The sequence below is a fragment of the Lycium barbarum genome, chromosome 6 (assembly GCF_019175385.1).
Source record: "Lycium barbarum isolate Lr01 chromosome 6, ASM1917538v2, whole genome shotgun sequence".
NCBI lineage: Eukaryota > Viridiplantae > Streptophyta > Magnoliopsida > Solanales > Solanaceae > Lycium > Lycium barbarum.
Genome location: NC_083342.1, coordinates 38,558,252 through 38,573,192, shown reverse-complemented (window position 1 = coordinate 38,573,192; position 14,941 = coordinate 38,558,252). Strand labels below are relative to the sequence as shown.

Here is a 14,941-nt window from a genome sequence, read left to right as displayed (position 1 = left end):
TTGGACGCTGTGTTCATGCCCACAGGGAGACAGGGAGGAGAGCTTGACCCAGATTCATAGTAGCTGTCAGCCGATTGAAAGCACTCCTTTGTTCCGGAGGTGCTTGATTATTCTTTTGTGTATATTCATGTATATGTATTTTGGGCATGATGGGGTCTTGTCCCGTCTTCATGTTCAGCACTCTAGTAGAGGCTCGTAGATACGCAGTGTGGGTTAGATGGTCTCACGAGATTGTTACTATGTATATATATATATATATTATTTTGATGGCCGAGAGGCTTATGCACATAAAAGTATTTTATGTTCTCAAATGAAAAGATGATTTTCTTATGTCTTAAGTATAAATTGATAAAAGAGCATTAAATGAGTAAGATGAGTAGTAGAACGAGTGGTGCTCGGCGGCTAGTCCCGGGTACCCGTCGCGGCCCCTAGCTGGGTCGTGACATAATAGTGACAAAAAAGTAAAAAGTACAATATATGGAAAATTGAGTTAATTATGCTGTATAAGAAGTACGAGAAAAAAGTGGAATTTTGAATTTAGTTGAAGAGAAAACGAGAAATTCGAATAAAATCATATAAATTGGGACGGAGGAAGTAATAATATATCAGTAACTTATGGAAATTCGAGTAAATTATGCCGTATAAGGAGTATGAAAAACTAGTCATATTTAATTGTATAGAAAAAGAGAAATTTTATTTGTCTTATTATTTGCATGAAATGAAATGCTTTGGTAAGGGTGGAGAGAGTCGGACATGTGAGCAGATATCCAGGGATTGAAATATCAATATTGCAATAACTTGTCTCATTAAATGTTGTCACCTACACCCCCTTTGCTTTTTTTGAGAAAGCTGTAGGCATTTAATGCCTCCTCTCTTTCTCACCAATATTCACCACCACTTCATTCTTGATACCACTCTCTAACCACCCATAACTTCACATAATCCTTTTCAACTGCACAGAAATGGGCTAAAAAATGACATGGAAAGTGTTTCTTGAACTGAAATATGCAGCTTCTTGGCTACAAATCAAATTTTATTAAGCAAGAAGAAGCCAGGGTATTGACAAAGTACAGCCAAGTTGCTGTGAGGGTATTATAGTAGTTTGAGACTATCTTTTTGGGAGGAATTTTGGGCTCTTCTTGATTCCAGCCATGGTATGTTTGAAGCATTTTTCTAGTTTCTCTTTCCCAATGTTTTTTCCTTTTCTGTTATTAACTCATGAAACTATGGAGAATGAGGAGTGGTGTTTTAGTTCTGACAAAAAGATTGATGAGAAAAGGAAAAAAAGTGAAAGTACTGACTTTTTGTTTGTGTACTTTGGTTTAACCTTAGTGGCTTAATTTGTTTTTAACTTTGTATTGTAATAATGGGCACTTTTAAGTCCTGTCTGGTAATGTGGAAATGTAGATATCTTGTAAAAGCTTTTGTGCTCCTTGTGGTATTTTCAAGAGTTTCAGGGTTGGGATCAATGTCTTCAATTGCCATATCTTATGGTGAATATGGTTCTGTTTTCTGCGGGTTGAAGTCAGATGGATCTCATCTGGTGAGCTGCTATGGCTCCAGTTCTGCTATAATCTATTCAATTCCAGCTCATTTCCCTTTTATTGGTCTAACTGCTGGAAATGGCTTTGTCTGTGGACTTCTCATGGACTCCTACCAGCCTTATTGTTGGGGAAGAAGCAATTTTATCCAAATGGGAGTGCCTCAGCCCATGATCAAAGGCTCCCAATACTTAGAAATCTCTGCAGGTGATAATCATTTGTGTGGACTAAGGCAACCCTTAATGGGGAAGCATAGGAACACTTCATTGGTGGACTGCTGGGGTTATAACATGACAAGAAACAATGAGTTTGAGGGTCAGATCCAGTCTATTTCAGCTGGTTCTGAGTTCAATTGTGCTTTGTTTTCGCTCAACAGAAGTGTTCTCTGTTGGGGTGATGAGATTAGCAGCCAGGTTATTAGCTTAGCACCAAAAGATTTGAGATTTATCAAGATTGCAGCTGGGGGATATCATGTCTGTGGGATCCTAGAGGGGGTGAGTTCTCGAGTGTATTGCTGGGGAAGTAGCTTGAACCTTGAACAAGAATTCTCTGCTGCTCATTCTGCTCAACTCAATGCTGAATTAGTGGCTCCTAGAGATCCAATTCTATCCGTTGTTAGTGGTAAGTTTCATGCTTGTGGGATTAGGAGCTATGATCGTGGTGTCGTTTGCTGGGGTTACAGTGTTGAGAAAAGCACACCACCTCCTAGCGGAGTTAGGCTTTATGAGATAGCAGCTGGTGATTACTTCACTTGTGGAATCCCGGCGGAGATTTCACTCTTGCCTGTTTGTTGGGGCTTCGGCTTTCCCTCATCTCTACCACTGGCTGTTTCTCCTGGAGTCTGCAAGCCTAGACCGTGTGCCTCTGGCTTCTATGAGTTTAATGGAAGTACAACTTGCAAGTCTCCTAATTCCCCCATTTGCCTTCCCTGCACCAACGGTTGTCCTGCTGAAATGTATCAACAGGTTGAATGCACTTCATCTACAAACAGACAGTGCACGTATAATTGTTCAAGTTGTACCTCTGTTGACTGCTTTTCCAACTGTTCCAGTCCCATTTCTGAAAAGAAAAATGCAAAATTCTGGTCACTCCAGTTACCGGTAATTGTTGCTGAGGTTGCATTTGCAGTATTCTTGGTGAGTGTTGTATCTCTGACTTCGATCGTATATGTTCGCTACAAATTAAGGAACTGTAGATGCTCAGGGAAAGGTGGTTCTAGTCCTAGGAAGAATATTGAGAATGCAAAGGAAATTGGTAAAGATAGGGGTGATTTTGATGATCTTAAGATAAGGAGAGCTCAGATGTTTAGTTATGAAGATCTTGAGAGAGCAACTGGGGGATTCAAAGAAGAATCACAAGTTGGAAAGGGTAGCTTTTCGTGTGTGTTCAAGGGGGTTTTGAAGGACGGTACTGTGGTTGCTGTCAAGAGGGCTATAATGTCATCTGACATGAAGAAGAATTCCAAGGAGTTCCACACTGAGCTAGACTTGCTGTCCAGGTTGAACCATGCTCATTTGCTCAATTTGCTAGGTTATTGTGAAGAAGGTGAAGAGAGACTGCTAGTTTATGAATACATGGCTAATGGCTCGTTGCATCAACATCTACACGGGAAAAACAAGGCCCAGTTGGATTGGATAAGAAGGGTAACCATTGCAGTCCAAGCTGCTCGAGGAATCGAATATTTGCATGGTTATGCATGTCCACCTGTGATTCACAGAGACATCAAGTCCTCAAACATTCTTATAGACGAAGAACACAATGCTCGAGTGGCTGATTTCGGGCTTTCCTTGCTTGGACCTGCTAATAGCAGTTCCCCATTAGCTGAGTTACCAGCAGGGACGCTTGGGTACCTCGATCCTGAGTACTACAGACTACATTATCTTACAACCAAATCTGATGTCTATAGCTTTGGTGTTTTGCTTTTGGAAATTCTCAGTGGTCGGAAAGCCATTGACATGCAATACGATGAAGGGAACATAGTGGAGTGGGCAGTCCCATTAATCAAAGCTGGTGATATAGAAGCAATACTGGATCCAGTCTTGAAACCACCTTTTGATCATGTTGAAGCTCTTAGAAGAATTGCTAATATAGCGAGCAAATGCGTGAGGATGAGAGGGAAGGAGAGGCCATCAATGGACAAAGTAACGACAGCTTTGGAGCGAGCACTTGCTCAATTGATGGGTAGTCCAAGCAATGACCAGCCTATCTTGCCAACAGAGGTGGTTCTAGGAAGCAGCAGACTGCACAAGAAGTCCTCATCAAATCGGTCAACCTCAGAAACAACAGATGTTGAGGATCAGAGGTTCGTCGAATTCAGAGCTCCTTCCTGGATTACTTTCCCAAGCGTTGCATCATCTCAGAGGAGAAAGTCTTCAGTATCGGATGCAGATGTTGAAGCAAAGAATTTAGAAACTAGGAACGTCTGTGCAAATGCCACTGACGGCTTGAGAAGTTTGCAAGAAGAAATTGGACCAGCTTCTCCTCATGAACACTTGTTCTTGAAACACAACTTCTAATTAACATAACACCAAAAACGATGTTGATGCATATTTTGTTAGTGGAACAAATGTATACAACTATGTTGTGAATTCTTGATAAATACAACCCCTGTGATCAAGAATTCCACCCTCAACCATAGGCGATGAGCTCTAGCTAGATGTTTGATCATGTAATTGTAAGTTCAATTTTTTTTCTTCTTTTTGCATTCAATTCTGATAATTTGATGTTTTCTTGGTAAACTAGAGTTCATGATATCATGGACGTGTACTGCATCATTCTGTTGAGGTGGAACTGGATTCGCCTATTCTAATTTTGGCCAATTTACATTGAACAAAAGGTGTCCTTTTCATAAATATGTATTTTTCAAAAAAGTAATTAAAAATTGAATATATAAAAATTAGGATATACATGTTGTAAATTGTGATCAGTAATCACTTTTAGGGATGTCCACTGCACAAACGTAATACATGTCGTTAATTGTAATCACTAAAACATGTTATCATGCTAATGTAATTCCCACCATTCTTCTCTATTATGTACGTAACGGATGAAGCTTCTCTCTGTTTCTCATTTTCTCCAATTTCTCACGTTTTTGCTTGGGTGGGGACATATGTTGTAGTTTAGAATTAATGATTGAGATTTGAATAATTAAAGGAAGGTCCTAAACATATTTAAGATAAGTGATATTTCCATTTCAATTTGCTCCCAAAATTTTTGTAATCCCATTGCTCAATATCTCATCCATAAATATATATGAAAAAGAAATTCTCTCTTTCTACTTGCTTAGGAACCTTTTATCTTTTGCACATTTTTATTCTTTTTTTCCGCTCCTTACATTCTCATTCAAATATGAAAAATATGAGAAGTATAAATAAAAGAATATATAAACGTGTAACATTAAATAATAAAAAGAAATATACGAGTTCTTTTTTATATTCTCATTCGGACATGAAAAATCATAGAAGTAAATTCAGGGGACTAATTAACTCAGTCTATGTATAAAAAAAAAACTAACATATGATATTAAAAAATATTCAAAAATTATAAAAATTGTATGATAAAAGAAAAATATATGTAATATTAAGAAATTAAAAAGAATAAAATATAACAAACATGCTGCTGCAATTGAGTTTAGTGTTAGAAAGGAATATGTTAAAAAAGTAAGGTAAATGGATTTGTGACCTCATGAAAATTTTAATATAATACATATTTTCTATAATCAAATCTTTTTTTTTGGGTAAATTCCACTAGGTTTGTGGCCTAGGGCTGTTTTTATATATTTTATCAAAAACAAAGCAAGGTAAAGTCTTTACAAAGGTGGTCACATAGACCAATAGAAAGCATGATTAATCTAATGGCCAACTTAAGTCTAAAATGATGGCTTAAGTTGGTAATACAAATGACTAAAATACCAAAATTTTAAAAAACCTAAAACTTGAAGAAGAAATCTGCTAATCCAATCCTGTAAGCCAATGTGAATGATAATCTCCTGCATGTCAACCAATTTGTGTCCCAAGTTTGAAACCTTGATGCACAACTTGGTCATCAGTCCATGTATATCAGCAGTATATTTCTGTATACCAGCATGATACATGTGTATATCAGCCCCTACAATCTTGCCCAACCTCATGTCTGCAATTCTGTAACCTTTAACTAACAATACCTCATGTATGGCACTCAAAAAACCATCTGATATACTGCAATATACACATGATATACTGCAAAATCGTAGAGTGGTCCTATTGATCTGAGTGTTGATGAACGGCCTCCAAGGTTCCTTGTGTGAATTTACACCCTGGAAGATATGCACACACAACCTGTCATCTGATATCATACATATCTTTTTTTTTCTTTTTTTTTTCTCTTCAATTTTACAAATATAGTAGTTTATTCTTTTTAATGCTTTAACATCTATTATCCTTATCATGATTAGGGCTTTACTTTACATAATTAAATCTCAATCATTAATTTCAAAGTATCATGATCTCCCCCATCCAAGCAAGAACTTGAGGAAATGGAGATAATAAGAAATGGAGAGGAGCTCCATCCGTACATAACCCCGCAACTCCTCAACATTATGTTTGTAACTCTCAGACCGCCATAACCTCCTACATGATCTAAATGGTTCATGTCATATTTAATGAAACTCTTTAGTAACCTGTATGTAATAGTATACATCTAGGAATGAACTATAATATGGGTACATCCGGAGAAAAAAGAGTACAACGCATATATTACTCCACTTGGTCAAAACATGTCACAATGCAAATCTTGCACTAGGCTGCTACAGGACATTTAACGAGCTACTACCCATAAAGCGAACTCTCTAAGCTATAACATGTGAAATATAGGAATAAAGAGAAAAATCTACTAATTGTCTCAATATGTAGAAAAGTGCGGAAACGTTAACAAAAGTACAAAATCTACCTATACAACCTATAAAGTGACTTAGTCATGGAGCTACTAGTCTGTATACAAAATACGAAAAGAAACTCAGTGTCACGACCCAACCCCGTAGGCCGCGACTAGTGTCCGACATGGACACCCGTACATACTTACTAACCAAATTTCACTTGCGCTTACATATTATGAATCCCGTGCATACAAAATCATATACATATTATTTAAACCGTTACTTATATTATAGCACATAAATCGATCAAGTTAACGTAGTTTAGGGGAAAGCCGGACACGAACCAAATAACCATCACTGAACAAACACGACCCATGACCTACATACATGTCAACAGGCCTCTAATACAGACAACAGAATCACATGACGGGATAGGGCCCCGCCGTACCCAAAATAGTCACGAACATAAAGATATGCACAACAGAAGGATCTGTACCAAAAGTGTGGACTCCAAATCAAAGGAGCGCTTCAAACAGCAGAATGTGTACTCTAGGCTGGCGGATCACCTCTATAAACGTCTGTACCTACGGGCATGAAACGCATCCCCCGAAGAAAGGGGGTCAGTACGGAATATGTACTGAGTATGTAAGGCATGAAATATAGAAAACAGAACCATAATCGAATATCCAGTACTAGAATGAGGACACTATCTAGAATACCAAAACGTTTACCTTCGAGACATAAATCATATATGCCGCTATCGTATGTCGAAGGAAGTACAGAAGATAAGTGAGTCATCTAGAGTGCCAAAAGAACTTACTTTCAAAACACGGATCATGCAGGTCAGGATCATGTATCATATATGCATATATCAAATAACGTGCCCCGGCCCTCCATTGAGGGACGCGGTAGATGAAATCATATATGTCAATCTCGTGTATCAAATATGCATGTAACGTGCCCCGGCCCTTGGTGAGGGACGCGGTGAATCATGTATCATGTATGCATATAACGTGCCCCGGCCCTCAGTGAGAGACGCGGTGAATCATATGTCATGGATGCCAATATCATATATCATGTATGCATGTAACGTGCCCCGGCCCTCTTTTGCGGAACGCGGTGAATAAGATCATCATATGCCATCCTGGCCACCGCCCCGTCATCATATCATAAATATAACGTGCCCCGGTCCGCAAGTGAGAGGGACGCGGTGAACAATGCAGAGGAGTACACACGAGAACATATCCTGGCCCGGGCTCAGTGAAATCCAAACGGAGGCTTGCACGAACAGAATAATGCGAAACCATATACACGTAAATCAAGACCCGAGATACAAACATACTTATCGACATCTGAAGGTCCAGAAACAAGTTTCGGGTCAATCGGAGTTAGTATACGAAAGTTACGAGCGTTTGAAGTACAGAACGCTCTATAAGCGTTTCAGAAGACATTTTTTGGAAAATCAAAGCTGTAATCAGGTCAAGTACCTTTCGGTCATCGTTATGGATCAAATCAAATCAAATAGAACTCTTGGAATCATACGTACGTATCAAAGTGTGTCAAAGACTCAGTGGAATAATCGAACGTGCTAGCATTTAATAATCAAACTTTAGTCATATCAATATACCGACATCATATATCATATGTGTATATAACAGATTCATACATGCATACTCATAGGATAACATACAGTGTGTTGCTGCGGAACGTGCAGCCCGATCCAAGACTATATGCAAAAGTTTAAAACATTAATATCTACAGAGTCATTTTACGAACATGAATTCTTATGCTTAGCTTATTATCCAATTTTGCAATAATCTTAACCACACTACGTATATTTGTATCAATAGGCCAATAGGGATCGTAGACAAACTCGGAACTTATTAGATAGAGCTTCGGAATCATGAATACGTATCGAAACCATATGAAGCGGCTTAAGGAGGTCAAAGATATTAGCCACCCTAATGGCTCTAAGAACGGGGAATTTCCTTGAAATCATGCATATATGTCATTTATTCATTTCATAAGGATCATGCCAAAAGAAGGAAAGGTAAGCCTTACATACCTTGCCCGCTTCCTACGCTAGTCCGAACTTAAGTCTTTCGCTCCGCAAGATCTACAACAATATTCATATATGCCAATCATTAGCCATAACATTTAGAATCCAATTCAAGACCATCACTTAATCTACAAAACTTTCGGCAGTATTTCCCCTGTAAATGCGCCATCCCCGAGAATTCAACTCGGCAAAAAATACAACAACAAATCCCAGAATTTTAACTCGGCCACAATATCAACAACAATACCAACAATTATTCTAACAATATCCACCATCGATTCAAAACGCATACTAGCATTAGCAATTTCGTTCTACAACTTCAACGGCGTCTCAATTATATTCAATCCATATTCGGTCACATATTCAAGTACTAATCCAAGATCATTCGACACAATTCAAAAGCATTTTAAACAATCTACAAAATATTCAACAATCCCACCAACACCATAATCCACTCGAAATCTCCATAAATGCAACGAAACTACGACGACACATTTTTCTTCTTTCAAATTCATCAACAACAACCACAATTCCACTTTAGCAACTCCATTTCCATAATTACATAAAACTATAATAAAATCACATAATTTTCTATAACAACTTATAACTAATTTTTCTTGCCAACTTGAACTAGTATTCTTCCATTTACATCACAAGGCCACCACAACACAATTAACATAATAAATAAAATTTTGTTCATCCCTCTCCTTCAACACAATACACGGCCGCACACACAGACTCACAACACACAAAATTTTCATACTTTTCATTTATTCCCACACACTACAACATATATATATGTCTTTCGTAATATGAACAAGATAAAATTCTTACCTTTTCTAAGATTTTCCACTTGCCACAAAAGGTATTTTTCTTGCCCCGAAAATTATACCACGTTGAAGAGGATCTTGAGCTTAGTAGGAATTCAAAAAGAGATAAAATTTTGGACCAAGGATGAAGGCTCGAGAATTTTTTTTTCTTCTTCTTTTTCTCTCTTGGCCGTGAGGCCTTCTTTTGTTGTGCTCTCAAGTTTATTTTTTTGTTTCTTGAAGATTCTAGTGTAGAAGATTTATGCCCCTTTCCTTTCATTTATTTTGTTTAAATTTGTCATGGGCTTGGGCCCCTTTCAATAGTCATGGCCAGCCACCTTCTAAAATTGGGCCTATTTTTTGTTTTGAGCCCAATTAATTATGGTTCTTATTTTGTAATTCCCGAAACTAATTTCCGAAATTCCCAATTTTGCCCTTAGCCTTCCTCCATATTTCCGCATCAATGTCTTCATAAACAACTTATATATTAAATAGAACCAAAATATGGCCTTATTTCTTACAAGTCAAAATTATTTCGAATTTTCCGAATGTGCAAGATTACGGGATATAACACTTAGAAGTAAGATACTTAGTCTGCTAAAAGAAATGGTAGTTGTCATGATCTAATGGTGGTTCATCTTTAATTGGAAGGGACTGATGTAGGATGAAGTCACTGATCAGCTACGAAATCACCACCTGGTATACCTGTACACACACAACAATTATGAGTCTAAGGGCCAATCAAGACCATCAACACGCCCTCCCAACTTATCACCTAGATAAGTCTTTAGAAATTATTGGTAATGCATGTAGGCGTAATGAGGAAGTACAAATACAGGATTAATATATGTCTAATGTACTGAAACTAAAATAATGAATACACAAATAGGTAAAGCATAATAAAATTGAAAGCGGGAAGCTGCTCATGGGGCCAGAAATTGCATGATCTAAGAGATATGGTACAATAGGTTGGTGCTACTAAAGTGACTACGGATGATGATGTGGCTTCATGGTAAAATTTGTGTGCTTAAAGTGGGTGATTTGTGGCAACTGATAAGTGATGAGGCTCACAGTTTAGGGTATTCCATTCAGCCAGGAGCTATGAGGAAGTACATGACTAAAAACAGCATTACATTCAGATTCTAGATGATATGTTAAGGGCGTGTGTTATTGACTTTCAGAGTCCTTGGGACCAAAAGTTACTGTCAGTGAGTTTACATACAATAACAGTTACCAATCCTAGCATTCAAATGGCATCCTATAAGAGTTTATATTGTCGGAAGTGTCATTTTCTAGTCGGTTGATTTGAGCCTAGTGAGGCTAGACTATTGAGTACAGATTTGGTGAAACATGCCTTGAAAAAAGTCAAGTTGATTCATGATCGGCTTTGTCTAGCTCAGAGTAGGAAAAATAGTTATGTGGACTAGAAGATTCTTGATTTACAGTTCATAGAGGATGATATAGTTTTTTGAAACTTTAGGCCCTTGAATGCTGTAATTTGGTTTGGCAAAAAAGGCAAACTTAGTTCTAGATTAATAGGCCCGTTGAGGTATTGGAGCATATTGAAGAGGTAGCCTAGATACTTACCCTACCACCATGACTAGGGTTCACCCTATATAGGATGTGTGTATGTTGCAGAAGTATAAGAGTATAGGTCTTATGTCTTGAAGTTGGATACAGTTCAAATCAATGAGAGCTTGTCCTGTGAGGAAAATCTGTTGGCTATTTTGGATAGACATGTTCGAAAGCTAAAGTTAGAGGAGATAGTATTATTTTATCTTCCCTGTAATACATTGAAGAATCATGTTCTTTAATAGTAACAAGAAGTAAAGTGCGGAATAGTAAATGTCATGACCCAAACCGATGAGTCATGACGAGTGTCTGACCTCTAGCGACCAAACACCCCTAAACACGTATCTGAAACATACTAAACATCAAGGGCCCATAAATGGCATACACGGATCTCATAAAGGGGAAACATAAAGACTCTGTACAATCTGTATATACACACACATACTGAAGAACAATGCAGGCCAGCTAGGCCGCTACATATACTGTACACAAAAGAATGGAAGCCGACAAGGCTACATCATCTGACTAATACATACAACTGTTTACAGACCTCTACTGTAAAGAAAGCTATAGAAAGGATGGGACAGGGCCCCATCTTACCCATATGCATACACATCTCAAAAGGATGGCATACCAAAACTGACTGCAGCCCTGGATCAAATGGAGCGCACTGACCACTGCTAGATCTAGAAGTGTGACACCTCGAAAAATTTTCCGTGAGCATACAATGAATAGACCAACGAAGAGTATGAGTGTACAATGTTTTACTAAGAAGGGAATGACTACCAATGAGTTTTGAAAACGCGAAGGTTGTAGATTTGCATTGCGACCCAGTGGTCGTAAAATACAATACGACCCGTAAAGTGATTTACGGACCGTAAAGTGCCATCGTCCTCCAACTATCAAAACTTCAACTTTCTGTCAAATGTTGAAATGATTAAATACGACTCAGAATACGGACCGTAAATCGAAATACGACCTGTAAACTGCGACCGTAAACTACCATGGCCTACAACAAACCTTTCTGTTTCTGATATGCTTAAATACGGTCGTGGAGGACGGGCCGTATTCTTGTTTACGGCCCGTAAACTGGGTTTACGACCACTGTGCATCCCGACTACTGTTCACAAAAATCAGATTTTTAAGTTAGTATAAGGGACCCCAAGCTCATTTCATTTCATTTCTCATCTTCACAATTCAAGAATTCTCTAGAATACTCCAAAACACTTCATCCACAAGAATTCAAGAGAATCAAGGGAAAATCAAGATCAACAACGCCAAATTCATGAAAACAAGAGTGTGATACCTAGCTCAAGTTCATCTTCCTCAAAGAAAACCAAAAGAGGTGAAGTAGGGTTTTGGTGCTAGAGCAGAGACTCCACTCAAGGCTTGTTCCACCCTCATCCAAGGTAAGTTTCATGACCATTTCATGTTGTTTAAGGTATTGGAAGGTTAAGATACCCGAATTGTAGAAAAGCATAGCAAATGGGTCATAAATGAGTGAATAGTGCCATGAGTGAATGGTAGTTGAATTGAATCATGAATGTTAGTATGTTGTGAGTATGAATGCGTTATAAACGACATGTAGACCATGAGATAAGTGGGATACATGAGAAAATACGATAGCGAACCCAAAACCATAAAGGTGGTAAAAATAAAGAGAAATGGTGGATCATGGTCATTGTATATGAATGATGATTGTTGATTGGTATAATGTAGTTGTTGTTGTGGGTGTTGGGAGTTGATATGGAATATGGGAAAAGTAGTATAGACAAAGGAAGTGCCGCCCAATTGTCTCTAGAAATAGTAGTGCATTCTTATAGTTGATTAACTAACGTTAGTACGAATCCTCTTTTGAAGGTAGAGACGTGACATTGAAGGAGAATAAGCGAACGCTAGATTGCTTAAACGAGAAAGGTATGTGAGGCTTAACTCTTCTTTCAAAAGGCATGAATCCTTCAAGTTTTCCATAATCCTTCTATAAGATGAAGCTTATGAGTCCTTCTATATATCGAATCACCTATAAGCATGATAATAATGACAATGAGCTAGAGTATAGAGATTCAAGAAATTGTGGCACGATGTTCCTACAATGCTAATGATGTTATTATTGTTACCACTCGCCTTATGCCTTAATTACTTCAAGGCGAGGCATGAACCCATGAAATGTCCATAATACAATCGGGGGTTCACGACCTTACGTCACCCCGACATAGTGTGGTTGCCTTAAAGCCTAATGTATGCTCCTAACGCTAATATATGCTATGACAATAAGATGATAAATAATGCTAACTTGTAACACGACTATGGGATGCATGGAATACCAAGAAATGATAACATGATGCTATGGTATGAGATGTGTAAGAGTGATGTGTTATGATTGATTTTGTGATGATATAATTCCACCGCGCCACGATGGTCGGGCATGTCACCGCTAAGGCGGGCTGCATATGATTCCACCGTGCCTAGACGGCCGGCCATGTCACCGCTAAGGCGGGATGTGATGTTACACCGAGCCTAGAGGGCCGGGCCTGATCACCACTAGTGGGCGGCATATGATGGTTACCCGGACGCGGGTTAACGATGAGGACTATGATGAGATGATTTATATGATGTGATGACATGTATACTATGATTATGTAAAATGTGATACATGTAAGTAATGCGATTGCCTATGACGCTTGTGCTGGTTATACCTTTGCCTCTCGACTCATGATTTTCCTATTATGTTTGTTTATTTCATTCCTGCCATACATACTCAGTACAATACTCGTACTGACGTCCGTTTTCTTTGGACGCTGTGTTCATGCCCACAGGTCGACAGGGAGGAGATCTTGCTCCAGATTCTTAGAGGCTGTTAGCTGACTGAAAGTACCCCATTGTCCTAGAGGTGCCTATGATGATTCTTGTCACGACCCAGCCCCGTGGGCCGCGACTGGCACCCTACCTGGGTACCCAGACCAAATCGCATATTCATTTCCGAATCCAAACTTATTTCAAAATTTTCAAGAAGTTATATCACACATAATTTATATCGAAAATATGTCTTAAGCGGTCATATCAAATCAAACTCAAACAAAGCGGCGGAATAGGCATCGCCGGTCAAAATACAAATATATACAGAAGGGCCATTTGGGGCCATCATATCAAACAGACCGCTTTAAGACCCGAAAGCAAAATCAGACAACATACACATAGGACCCTCGCCCCACAAATATGACTACAGGCCTCTACGAATTCAAAACATAACATATGGCGAGACAGGGCCCCGCCGTACCCAAACTGTCAAATATACAAAGGATATACAGAGTAGAGGAGTCTATACCAAGAGTGGACTCCGGACCCAGTAAGAGTACTCCGAAAAGCAAGAAGTGAAGCCTACTGCGGAGGATCACCGATGTCTGCACCTGCGGGCATAAAACGCAGCCCCCGGAGAGAGGGGGTCAGTACGAAATATGTACTGAGTATGTAAAGCACGGAGTACAGAATTATGGATCAAAACCGAAAGCAAATCAAATGTCAAAGTGGGGTACAAACTGGTATGTCAAAATCTGTATCAAAATCATATACATATGTTTTATGCAAATAAAATCATGCAAACGCTTAAGAACGTGGTCGCCACTCCGACGCTGGCGCCACACACAGCATAACACCAGAAGGTTTCAAATCTCCGTACATCTCCGAACATAATCATAATCATCGGTGAGCGTATCGCGTCCCGAGCCATATCACAGCATAACTCCAAACGGAACCGGGCCCTATGGCGAAGCCTCGGGAACCGTAACACAGCATACGGCCGAATTTATCATACAACGCACGAATCAAAACCGGCCCGGGAACCGGTGAACGAAGTCATAATAAGGCACGAGCGGAGTCGTGAGCAAGCAAATGCAAATCGTATTTCAAAATAGTCTTTCAAAGCAAAGTGAACTCATAAGTCATTTTAGAATACAAAGTAGTCGAATACTTAGCCGACATAAGGTTTCATTTTGCAAAACGTTTCCAAAATGGTCCATATAGTTCGGAACATAGATTAGCGCATCTAATAGTCCAAACATACCCCGTAGGAGGATGTTCCAAAGATCGGAAGTGGTACTTTCAACTTTAT

General features: G+C 38.9%; 1 protein-coding gene across 1 annotated transcript; it reads left to right on the top strand.

Annotated features, from left to right (window-relative positions):
• The first annotated feature begins 747 nt into the window (after positions 1 to 747).
• Positions 748 to 4,350, top strand: LOC132643709 (serine/threonine-protein kinase-like protein ACR4). Its single transcript, XM_060360258.1, has one exon. The coding sequence runs from the start codon at positions 1,367 to 1,369 to the stop codon at positions 4,055 to 4,057; it is 2,691 nt and encodes an 896-aa protein (XP_060216241.1). The 5' UTR covers positions 748 to 1,366; the 3' UTR covers positions 4,058 to 4,350.
• The last annotated feature ends 10,591 nt before the right edge of the window (positions 4,351 to 14,941 follow it).